Source organism: Phodopus roborovskii, unplaced genomic scaffold (assembly GCF_943737965.1).
Source record: "Phodopus roborovskii unplaced genomic scaffold, PHOROB, whole genome shotgun sequence".
NCBI lineage: Eukaryota > Metazoa > Chordata > Mammalia > Rodentia > Cricetidae > Phodopus > Phodopus roborovskii.
The window spans coordinates 20786722-20799197 of NW_026126447.1; the positions used below are offsets into that span (position 1 = coordinate 20786722).

At 41.3% G+C, this 12476-nt stretch overlaps 1 protein-coding gene across 4 annotated transcripts in view; it reads right to left on the reverse strand.

Annotated features, from left to right (window-relative positions):
* Positions 1-12476, reverse strand: part of Slc24a2 (solute carrier family 24 member 2) — a 229003-nt gene that overhangs the window by 86573 nt on the left and 129954 nt on the right. For 2 of the 4 annotated variants that reach the window (XM_051188135.1, XM_051188133.1), the window contains exons 2-3: positions 4697-4735; positions 2077-2185 (exon numbers count right to left, since the gene is read on the reverse strand). In XM_051188135.1, the coding sequence (XP_051044092.1) occupies positions 2077-2185; positions 4697-4735 (148 nt within the window). The remainder of the gene's footprint in view (positions 1-2076; positions 2186-4696; positions 4736-12476) is intronic. The other 2 variants (XM_051188136.1, XM_051188134.1) reach the window with 1 other exon arrangement.

A 12476-nucleotide genomic window follows, 5' to 3' on the forward strand; every position in this document is an offset into this window, starting at 1 on the left:
TGAGAGCCTCAAGCCTGAATTGGCTTTCAGGAGGCTTTAGAACTGAGCCTTAGTAGCCATGATGTGCTGGGTGCTCTGCTAGGATTTGGGAACAACTGCTGGGACACAGCACCCATGTGGCCATTGGGAAACAACCACAGGGACTGCAATGGGTGCTGTATGGAAAGCGGAAGGGGAGCAAGCACCGGTGAGCATCAAAGGCCCTGATTTGTGCTGGATGGTCAGAGGGCTGAGGGGCGGCCAGTAAGGGAAGGTGGGAGAAGGGTGGAGAGAAGAAAGAACGTTCTGGTGGTACAAACAGCTAAGACGGTGAGAGCAACTATCTGAATATGGGACCCCACATGCCTAAACAAAGCAAGTCCAACCGAGTTTGCAATGTGAAACATATCCTGGTGACTGTGGTGAGGGTTTCACAGTTTCCCTAAGAACCCTAGTAAGCCATTGAAGGTTGTTAAGTAGGTGGTTACATAACCCGGTTGGCTTTTAAAGATGACCTCGGCTGCTGTGTGGGAAACAGGTGGAAGCTATGCAAGACAACAAGCTCTAAAGCTGCAGAGGAAGCAAGAAGATGACCGAAAGAACATGATGGCAAAGGGTGAGCAGTAGGCACATCTGGGATCTCTGTTGGTCATACAATACTCCATGGACAAAGAATAATGCAGTGTTGTGGCGGATCATAAACTCGCAAGCATGAAAATGCTGTCAACTGTAAAAAGTCCAATAAAGAAAAGTGCTATGAGAGATGAAGAAGCCAGCAGATTCTAGAGAGAGACCCTAACTTTCCCAAAGTCACATGGTTGCACAGTGGCAGGAGGTAGGAGTAAGAGAAAATAATTCCTTCTCTCCTTTTGTTGGGGATGTAAGAAAGGAAGGATGGTGGTTGTAGCTAATAATAAGAGATTATCAACTGGACCACTGGATGAACAGAGTGATGGTATCTCCAACAGTGATCACTTCCTTCAGTTAAAACCAGGAGTGGGAAGCATGGTTTCTTGGGAAGCATCATGACAACTCTGTTCTAGGGGTAGAATGGGTGCTTTGTAACTGAAATGCTCTGTGTTTTGAAGTGGGATATGACTTGTGGTCTTCACTTATTATTCTAAGGAGAGGCTTGTGTCCAATGGACAGACAGAGTCTGTGGAGCTGGTTTTTGATCCCCAGTTGTCCTTTATACCATGTAAGTCTTGAGTACCTCTAGCTTGGAAAGACCTTGATAGAGGTCGACTTTTGGTAAGACATCTGACGTATGCAACATGACCCACAATCAGATCTCCCCTGTCTGTTCAGTGACATATGCCTACTTCTTAGTCTACTCGTCCCCAGTCTCTATTAGCTTCCTTGGGAAGGATGATAGGGTTCAGGAGTAGAAAGATAGACTTGTCTGAACCCCTTGCTCATGGGTCCTTATTTTATTTATAGCAGATTACTACAAGAATCACATTTAGGACAGCTATGCAATGGAAGAAAAAAGATAGATTTGGCTTAGTGACTAAGTAAAGCTGGAAGGACATTATACTGGATTCTTCATGATAGTTCTTACAATTGCCTTGGGAGGTCTCCAATGATTGGTCCCAAGGAGTTCTATTAGTCTCTTTGAATGCTTAGATGCTACCCCTACCCACCTGCCAAAGAAATAGTACCATGCATATCACTGGTCTTCAGAGAACATCATTCCTTAAATCACTCATAACCCTTCCCAGGAATAGAGTTCTTTTTCCCTGTTCTCTTTAAGGTACACAATTTATTTCCACAAACAATTTTGTTTTGAAAGTGATAAAGGGAAATACTAGACGGGAAGTGGGGGGAGACCTTTCTGTCCCTGCCTCAGAACAAACTGTGTTTATGCCAGAGGCATCAAAAGACAGGATCAGTACATGGAACTCATATTCTACTCCAGGCATAAAACCACCCTGCCAGGAACTGAGTAGTAATTTATAAAGCACATGGCAGAGTCAATGTTTCAACTAATGATGACAGGTGTGCATAACCTCACCATACATATGCTTTTTTTTTCTTTTAAAGCAAAGTATTTGACGTCTTCTTCCCAAAACAACGATCCCAAAGCCTGATGGTTACCTTCGGCGAGTGGGTCAAGGGTGTGTATCATGAGCTGGAAGATGCTATTCCTCATGAGACTGTTGTGGAGGGAGGCAGAACTTCCACCACGCTGGAGGCGCGGCTTAGCCTGAGCAGAGAAACCAAAGATGCTGTTAGTTCTCAGAAATGAATGTCAAGTGCATCACAGAGAGTAGCCTCACCCAGCTATGATCACTCATTTCCATTACTCAGTCACATAGAGTTGAACCAAAGGATTTCAAAGTACCTTTCAAATGTCCCAAGGACATGGCTTTTGTACTAAATGAATCCATTTTGCCCACCCCCTATGCCCTTTTAACAAAAGAGGTTAGTACAAGGCAGGCAATGTGTGGCATGCTTCACATCATTCACTCATTAAGTAATGAGTGAATCCCTCGTGGGATCGACATTGTTAGTATTAACTTGAAGACTGTGACAAGTGAAGTAAGGTTCTGGGTCACACAAATAGAGAGTGTTGGATAGAGGTGTGGATTCCAGGCTTGCTTTTTCTTAAAGATTCTTCATAACCTAGCAGGCAGTCTTTAAAATTTTTGGATTGTGTATCCTATCAGCAAGATCTTTGTCTATATCTGTGTCTATGTGAACAGATATGCCTACATCCACATCATCTTATATATACATCTTCTATGGTTCCTGTTTCAAGCCTTTGATCCAGAAAGTTCTATGGTCCATGTTAAGTGAGAACCTGAAGGGGAGTTTCCTGTAGTGACTTCATATAGAGCCATCCTGGCACTGAGTCCTTCTAGATGTGATGATCTTTTACTCCAATAGCTGGAACTGAGATATGAAGACCCTACTGAGCTTGAGGAAATGGGGTTACCAACAAACTTTTATTTTTGTCTTCAAAAGAAAACAGTAGTCTTAAATCAAACCAAAGCCACCCAAACCCCCTTTATTTGGACAGCTTTTTAATCCTGACATCACATTCTTCTCTGTGGTTGACTTTGTGGTGGTGGGCACAGCGGACTTAGAGACAGACTTGAGGAGGAGACCTGCTCTAAGTAGATTAATTTCTTTTTTAGTTTGTTTTATGTTTTGAGTCAGGGTTTCTCTGTGAAAACCTGGCTGTCTTAGAACTCCCTATGTAGATCAGGTTAGCCTTTAACTCACAGAGATATGTCTGCTTCTTCCTCCTGAGTGCTGGAATTAAAGGCATATGCCACCATGCCTGATTTAGATCTTTTTTAAAAAATTGAACTCTTGGTCCAAAAACTTGACAAGAATTTTTTTTTGTAGTTTGGCAAAATTAAAACCCCATTTTCACCAAGTCTTCAAAAATTCTCCATCACAGATATTCCATGAGACTCTATAATTAAACACATTTGGACAGGGTGATATCTTCTAGAATAACTCATCCTTAGAATAACTTGTCTTTAGAATACTTACATCAGCCATCAACCCAATGTAACACAAAAGAAATATAGTTCCAAGTTACTGACTTTACACCTCTTACTCCATAAAATTCTTATTAAGGTTCATGACTTAAAAATTTGGTGGTAAACCTAAAACATATTGCAAGTATGGGAATGAAGTATGGGTAAAACCTCAGTATATAATACAGGGAGAAATCAGCAGTGATTTTATTATAATTTGTATTTTAGTAAAGCTGCATTCCCAACCCAGCAGAGCTCACAGATGAATGAAGGAGAATACTAGTGTCTGGGTGATGAACACCATTTTGAGTTCTTCAAAGGCAGTTTGGCGTTTGAGCTGTACCTTAGTCTTGAGTCTAGTGTATTCTCTGGGCACTCAGTGAATGTCATGTCTTTGCTCTGAGTGTTAATGGAAGGAATGATTACAGGGTCACAAACATTGTCAGGGCTATCCCTTTCATCCTTAAAAGCCTGTAACATTTTCAAATGCACTGTGGCATTTAGTTATAGGAGATTCAGACCAGCAAGGTTCAAATTATTCTAGGGGCAAAGGTAGCAGACTGAAATCCAGTGGAAATGTAATAACTGTTTGTTGAACACAAAAACTCACAAGGTCATTTCCTTGCCAGGCAGCACAATATGAAATGTCATGTGTTAATTGGAGAGCAACTGCAAATGTGGTCGTTGCTAGTAATTTGTCACAATAACCACTGCTACTATGGCTGTTAGTTTGGGAAACCACAAAAACTCTGTTGTGTGTATCTTCTTTAGACATGAATTATGTCTGTGGAAGACACTGAGCATTCTTTCAGGCAGTGTTAGATGTACTGAATCTTTACATCTCATGCAGCATTTCAAAGGGGGGTGTGTGTGCATGCAGACACATAGAGAAAACATTTCTCAAGCATTAGATCCCACACTGTCCCCACATATCAGCCAGCATCCCTTGGAATGTAATTTAGACATTTCTTACCCCTCCAACACTTATAAAAGTTCATGTCCACTGGAAGAAAGAAGTCAAGATTTTGGAACGTAAGACCAGAAATAATTTATGAGTGAATGCCAGAGTTCAATTGTTACTAATCGTAGAACAGAAATATCCCCTCCAGTGGATCAAATCACAAATATTCCAAGGGAGAGGAAGATTTGCAAGTACAGAGCTCCCTTCCCACTCCTGTCACACACTCTCCACAGGCACAAGAATAAGCAGGGCCACTGCTCCCTACCGGTAAAGCCGGCTCTTCCTTGTCCCCTGCTGCAGATGACTGCATAAGGAAAAGGCAAAAGCAAAAGACAAAGCAGTAAATAACAAATCCCACACAGGCATTACATTTAATAACAATCACCAATATAGAGAGGCTTATTTCTACTTCTGGTATGATTCAAGTCAAAGTAAGGGTACACAGTTAATTTTTCTTTTTGATAAATGTCCCATTCCCTTGAAAAGTCAAACTTGAATTTCCAACTCTGATGTCTAGTAATAAAAGGCAGTGAAATGAACTATAGCCCAGCCATGTAGTGCAATGCCATGAAATCATTAAAATACATGAGATGAATTCCCACATACTGAAATGGAAATACATGGAGTGCAAAATATTTTTCAAACCATATTTATTATCTTGCTTTAAGAAAGGCAAGTCAGTAATATCTCACTGTGTGTAAAGGAAAAGGCTCTGCAAGAACTAGTGTCATGAATGGTTATTGTTGGGTGATGGGATTACAAGGAAATGTCACTTTTCATGTTTTGGAGAGAGTTTATATCTATTGCTCCACATATGGTGAATGAAATAATACCTGAAGAAGTTAGGTCACTGGATTAAAGACCAGAATTATCACACATGGAGCCTGGACAATCTACTGCTCTCCCTGTCCCCAACATTTTACAGGTCCTATTCTATAACAGAAATCTCTGCTCAGGTAGGAAATATTGAATAGAACAGAGGGCACAGGAAGGTCAGGTCATCTACCTGGAAAGAACACAAGACAAAGGGACACTGGGATTGCATTGGTGTGACCCAACTGGATGGCTTTGCTTCTCCATCTCAAAGATGATTTCCTTCTTATATAGAGTGGGGGCCATTCTGGGGCCTTTCCAGTGGTGTACAGGTGCTTTGTAGGTGCCACATGCTCCACTGTCCCTGTCATTGTACTCCAACCATGGGTGGTTACAGCAAGAACAAAACAGAACCTCAACCTCCCTCCTCTGGGCAACCGCTGCTGGTCCTCCTTATGGAGCCCGAGCAGACATGAATCTGTGGTAGTACCTGTATGTGAAGAGGAGGAGCAGTGCTGTCTAAAAGGAATCTTCTCCAGTGGCATGCTCTAAAGTTTTAAGTGCCACCACACACATCATACAAAGAATGGTGCACTTTCATATTCCAAATGTAATGTGCTCCCCTGTGGGAAAGATGGAGAGGATCCTTTGAAACAGAAATGGCTGGCTATGCACCACTTATGAATGGTGTGCTCAAAATCTTGGAAAGTAAGAAATTGAATCCGCAGTTTGCTGCCATGTGTGATGTAACAAGATAATTCTTGAGCATTTAAAAATATATTTAATGTGTGTGAATGTTTTGTATGCATGTATGTCTGTGTATTATGCACATGCCTGGTGCCCTCAGACATGGGCATGGGGGTCCCCTGGGACTGAAGTTATACACAATTGTGAGTCACACTGTGGGTGCTGGGGACTGAACTGGGGTCCTCTGGAAGAACAACCAGTACTCTAAAACAGCTGAGCTCCGTGTGACATAATTTTTAACACTAATAAATTTGTTACTTAATAAAGTTGATACTAAATATTTCACAGATATTCAATTAAATATTTAATGATCTTTAATTTTGTTGAAATGCCTTTTTGGACCTTGGAATCAATGCGGTGTATACTCCCTCTGTCTCCAAACATTGTCACAGATTCACGTAGAACTTGTGTGTGTCAGGTTCTGGGTTGGTGGTAATTTCCCCGCACAGCCTATGGGTATATTTTCTATAAGCTCTTTTCTTGGGAGGGGACATCTCTTAGTGATGTCTTGAAAAGTGCTACAAGAAACTATCTCTGATGCCCTATTTGGCAACAGCAAGCTTGGAAATGGAAGTGGACTGGAAGTTGTCCTTTGATTTCTCTCTCTGCTCAGAAAGGCACCCCGTGAGCCCATTTCTCTTAGGCAGGTGCTTTGTTCTTCCACATCAGACAGCTCAACAAATGGTTCCACATTCTACAGAGTAACCCTCTGGGGAAATTTTCCAGTGCAGATAGCTTAGCCTTTGGATGTACATGGAGACTACTGCCAGAGCACGCCTTTACAGTTAGCAAATTTATACCTTGTGGCTAAACGGGAAGCAAATAACTATGAGTTGGATTGATATCCCCGCGATGCCAGATAACATAAAAGAATGAAACCTAGGAAGAACAAAGGGCAGGCTTCAGAAGAGCAAATATCCTCAACCGAGAGTTTTGGTTTTTAAAAATGTATGTAATGAAATTATTTGAGGATGGGGGAGGGGTGGGAACAAAACAACTCCCCCCAAAAAAACAAACAACCCCCCCCAAAAAACAAAAAACAACCAACCAACCAACCAAACAAACAAACAAAAAGACCCAAGCTACACTTTGGTCTGAATGAAAGAACAAAATATTTACCCCACTGACTTCTCTTACAAACTAGAAGGGTCATATGGTAAGCAAGTTGAAGGGACATGCCCAGCACACAGATTCTGCAGAGAACAAACAGGGTACAGAGAAACCTCTGGAATCTTTACAAGATGTCCTGTTGTTTAACGTCAACAGAAGTTGATGTCATTAGCTTTCTTTCAAGTATGGTTTGTAGACATGAATATGCATCAGGTTACAGCATGTAAATATAGGTGACACAGACATGACAGGTGAATCCATTTGGACTGACCGATCGATCACTCTCCTGCAGTCTGTAGAGGAGTGTGACATGTGATAAAGACTACTTCCCACCAGGGGGTGATGGATGCCTAGTGCTTGCCTCCCTTAGGCTCACAGTCCTGACAGTGTGTTCCTGACTGCGTTTGGAATTCAGTGGTGAAGGGGCTTTAGTAACATTGAAAATAAACCAGTGGGAAAGGAACTGTACGGTTGTATGCCTTGTGTACAGCCAATGGATTGACATCGATGTCACAGATTTATTTTCAGGGCTGTCAAACAACCTGAGAAATATATTGTCTTGCATGTTAAATAAGACTAATAAGACTTCAATCTTGGTGTTCTTATAGTGTGTTTTAAAAACAATCTAAGTTTTAACACAGTCCATTTTCTCTTGATAACATATCAATACTATCAATTCTGACTGCACTAACATCAAAGTTCTGATGGGAGATGCCATTATGTATATATGTTTCTCATACTGGTTAATAATAAAACACTGTTGGCCAATAGGAAAGGAAGATAGGAGGGACTAGGAGACAAGGAGGAAATAGGAAGTAGTAAGGAGGAGTCAAGATGCAGCGTCTGGAGAGAGCAGTATGCAGCAGCGGGCTCCCGGTAAGAAGACCACGTGGAAATACATAGATTAACACAAATGGGTTAATAATTAAGACAGAGCTAGCCGAAAAGAAACTAGTAACTGGCCAACAGTATAATATCTAGTACAGAGTCTCTGTGTGTTATTTGGGGCTGGTGCGCCAGGACAAGACCAGCGGTGGCGGGAGGAAAAAAACCATACTCCTTACAAAGTTCCATTCCTGTGGTCAGTTCAAAGGCTGACATACAGAAGAGGTCTGTTTAGCCAGTCTACAGCACACACAGCCATTCTCCAGCTTATTTAAGAGACTCCCTAAAGGACATCCTGAAGGGTCTTAGGTTGTGGCTTTGGTGAACAAAGCAGGCCTCTCTCTCCTATAATAACAGGACCCAATCAGGCCAGGGTGTTAGAAAGAATTCTGCAATGAAATTTTGTATTCAATGTAAATGGGCCCTTCCATCTTTACTCCAGGTTAGTCACGTGGTGGCTGCATTGGACGTGAGCAACAGGGATCATGTAGCATCTGCTGTCTTTCTTAGAGAAAACGCTACTTACACCTGGGAATTTTGTTAGCTACTTAAAGCTGTTTTGAAAGTGTTCTGACCCCAGATGATAAAATATATCACCCGTTTGGGAGGATTTTAGAAAGAAATCTTCCACAAGTGTTTAAATTGTTCTTTCCCTCTGTTTAACCCTGGGAAGTCACTGGCAGGGAAATGATTTCACTGAATGGCATGTGTGGTTTTGATGTAACTCTGTACACAGCTTTACCATGAGGCAAATATTGCCTAGTCCAGCTGCTTTGGACCACACAGTGAGGCATGCCTGTGGTTTACTTGACTTATAATTACCTGAAAATTATACAAACAAGTGGGTCACCGTTAAGACTTCATATGCCAACAGACAAGTCTGGAGAATGAGAGGTGGTTTCCTGAGCCAGTGACTGGGTGTAGAACAGAGGGATAGAGGAGAGATAGCAGCATTCTGAATGCTGCAGCAACAGACACTAACTTTTATTTCAAACCTTTTACCAGGCCTCATGAATCGTACCAAGACTAGGCAGCAGTATAAATAAAATAAAGCACACATAGACAAACTTAAAGGTCTTTTTTTTTTTTTTTTTTTTTTTGGTCACAAATGTGATTCAAGTCAGATACTCTAGTAACTAAAATGTGAATCTAATATTTAACTGGCATTAATGTTAACATCCTAGGATTGAGAAGGTTGAGTGAGAGGTGACTTGATTGAATGACAGTCATTAAAACTGGAGTATCCCTTTTCTGTCAGTGTACTTTTCTGTAATAAAAACACATTTAAACTATCTTTCCCAGATAAAGGTGGGTAAACCTCAAAGCTTACTGGGAAGATGAGGTAACAGGCACAAAACCTTAAACTAAGAAGGAAGGAAAGAAGTCCTACTACCTCTTAGATGGAAACCCATCTTCTGGCTCCTCCTTCTACCAAGTACCAGCATATTCCTCAAGACGCCAACAAAGGGGGAGTTAAGTAATTGCTTAGCAAAAGAAAGAAGAGAAGAAAATTCAGATGACTTTGGATGGTGTAGTCATGCTATACTCTTTGACAATCCTTCAGGAAAGTAAGAATAATAATAATAAAAAAATCCTGGATGAAGCTGGTAGCCCTGGATGACAGAATATTCCTATAACAGTTCTGCTTTGCAGAGGCATCAGATGGGAGAAAGGCTAGAAATGAACCAAGTAAGAAATGTTATAACAGAAGGCAACATTCCAGAAGCAAAACCATTTGATCATTTGTTTGACTAAGCCATCTCCATCATCATGAAATATTTGGGGCAGTAGACAGATATCTGAAAATAGATAAACCCTGCATGGAGAGAATAGATAATATATTGCCAAGAGATAGGGAGCATCGTTTTATTTTTTAGATCGTTGTTCAAGAGAAGAAATCAAGTCAGCCGAGAAGTGGTATCACATGGAATTCAGGGCCAGTGTTGGCATTTGTGTTTTTTTATCTTGTCTCTTCTTAGCTATATGGCCTTGAGGAAGTGATCTCATTGCTCCATGTTTTAGCTCCTTCATCTGTGAAATGGGGATAAGAATATCTGACATGTAGTGCTGTTGTGAATATTAGGTGACATACATATCTGAAGAGCTTCAACAACACAAGGGATAACAGCATAAAGTAGTTCAAGGCCATAAATTAGAGTTGGAAGTAGGGTAGCTTCTATGGGAAGTAGGCAAGTTCATTGATGAGGGTGGAGGGAGGTAAATTAAGCTGGGATCTAGGCAGGGCCATTGAGGCATGGCCTAGCTTGGTATCTGTGGAAGAAGATGACACGACAGATTCTATTTCCTTGACTTAGCTCCTGACCTAGTCTCTGTACTTTCTGGAAGACACAACATAGACAAGGTGAGGTTTGCAGATCATATCTTCTATTCCCAAGGCTCTCACAAAAGATGGAAGACTGAGAGAAGATAGAATGCAGACCTGAATCCAGAGAATCTCAAAACCTGCGTGTTCTATGATGCTATCCCTTGCAAGATGCTGCTCCACATGGGTGGAAAAGGAAGTATGGGATCAGAAAGCTGCAGGCCCATCCTGAATTCAGGCTCAGTTGGAGTACTTGCCTTCTCTGGCTGCACTCTGAGTTAGAGGTTCCCACATGCAAGAAGCTAGTCTGTATACAGATGATTCTTGAGTGTGTCTGGTACAGGCAAACATGGATATGCTGGCTATCTCTTAAATGCCATGATTTGGCTAATGTCCCTATAAAACTTGAAAAGCTTACCATGCAAAAGGGCAGATTGTTATATTAGGAGGCTAGAGGAGGCATGGCTTGTATTCTACTAAGATTGTTAGGGAATGTAATTTGTGAATTATCAGTAAGGCAGACACTAGAATAACACCAGGATACAGAGAGACCTGGACTATTATTGGCAAACTTATATAATTATGTATGATCAATGTTGCTAACTGTTGATCATATACTGTTATCACAAGCATTCAGAACAATTATGGGCGTTGACACTTGAACATCCACACCTCTGTCTACCTGTCTCCTATCCTTTCTTTCTACCATCCATCCATCCATCCATCATTTTTATATCTTATTGTATATCATTATCTATCACCTATCTGTTACTATCAACTATTAAGTAAACATAGGCTGATTTTACTCTTAATTATTGTTGTGAATGTGTGCACATGTTACAGCTCAAGTATGGAGGTATGAAGACAACTTGTGAGAGTCTGTTCTTTAACTTCAACACTGGGAACTGAACTCAAGTTTGTGTAAGCATCTTTACCCAATGAACCATCTGTCTGACTCTCTCTTGAAAGATAAAAATAAATAGAAGTCATCCTAATATTTTCTTCTTGCTTACCAAATAGTCATCTTGTATACTCTGCTCTTGTATACATCAGCTCTGAGCTTTAAATAGGACTTCTCGGTACCTCTCACAGAACTGACAAGCTATATTGGGTGCATCTGTACCCAGCTCCTCCGCAGAGCCTCCCAAATATTGGAAGTTGTAAGATCTTTGTGGACAGAGTTCACTTATGTGCTTTCCATGATCCCTGACTGTGGCAACTTAACATGCAACCAGGTGACAGGCCTGAGTAGGTCATGCAGGTGGAGCAGGAGCTGTGTACTTCTGTGTCAGCAAGTGAGGCTCTCCAGTTGCTTGTGACATCAGTTAAATTAATAGTCATAGTAATTGTTTTGGTACACTTCTTCAATGACTACTTAATCTTTCTTATTAAGTAGGTACATGGAAGACAGTAATCTGTGTTTTACAAATAGAGAGTGAGAGGCAGGAAGGGCCTCAGGCTGTTTTAGTTCTCAGGATATGTAGCACCAGTGCCAAGTCATTTAATTTAGGAATTAACAGTCCATCTACCACTGCTATCTCTTGCCTCCCCCTGAAAAATCCAGATGCTGCTAATTGACTCCATTGTGTTGTTCTCACAACTCTCATAATTGCCAATGAACAAATTTGATATGACAACCAAACACAGTCTGTTAGTGTTGGCATAAGACATGTGCATTGCCCTTGACTGGTTAGGAATCCAGAACACATTCATATATTGTCTCCATTGCTTTATTTATTTATCCCTTTGCAGCTCTGGTGATGAAATTCAAGGCCTCACACATGGTTGACAAGAACTTTACCACTGAGCCGGGCCCCTGCTTTCCTTCTTTTCAGGAAAGAGTATCTGATAGGATGTGGTGTGTGTGTGTGTGTGTGTGTGTGTGTGTGTGTGTGTGTGTGTGTGTGTGTGAGAGAGAGAGAGAGAGAGAGAGAGAGAGATCTGCATGTGATGTGTTTGTGTACAGATGTCTACTACTCTCACTTCCCACAGATATGATGGTTAGTTGTTGAGTTGGGACCTCTCACTAAGGGCTGTGATCATGAGTTACTTCAGGCTAGCTGGTCAGTAGTTTCAGGGTTCTTTTTGTTTCCATCTCTTCAATCCTGAGAGGCACATTTTACATGGATGCTGGGGATCCAAACTCAGACTCAGGTCCTTTTGTTTG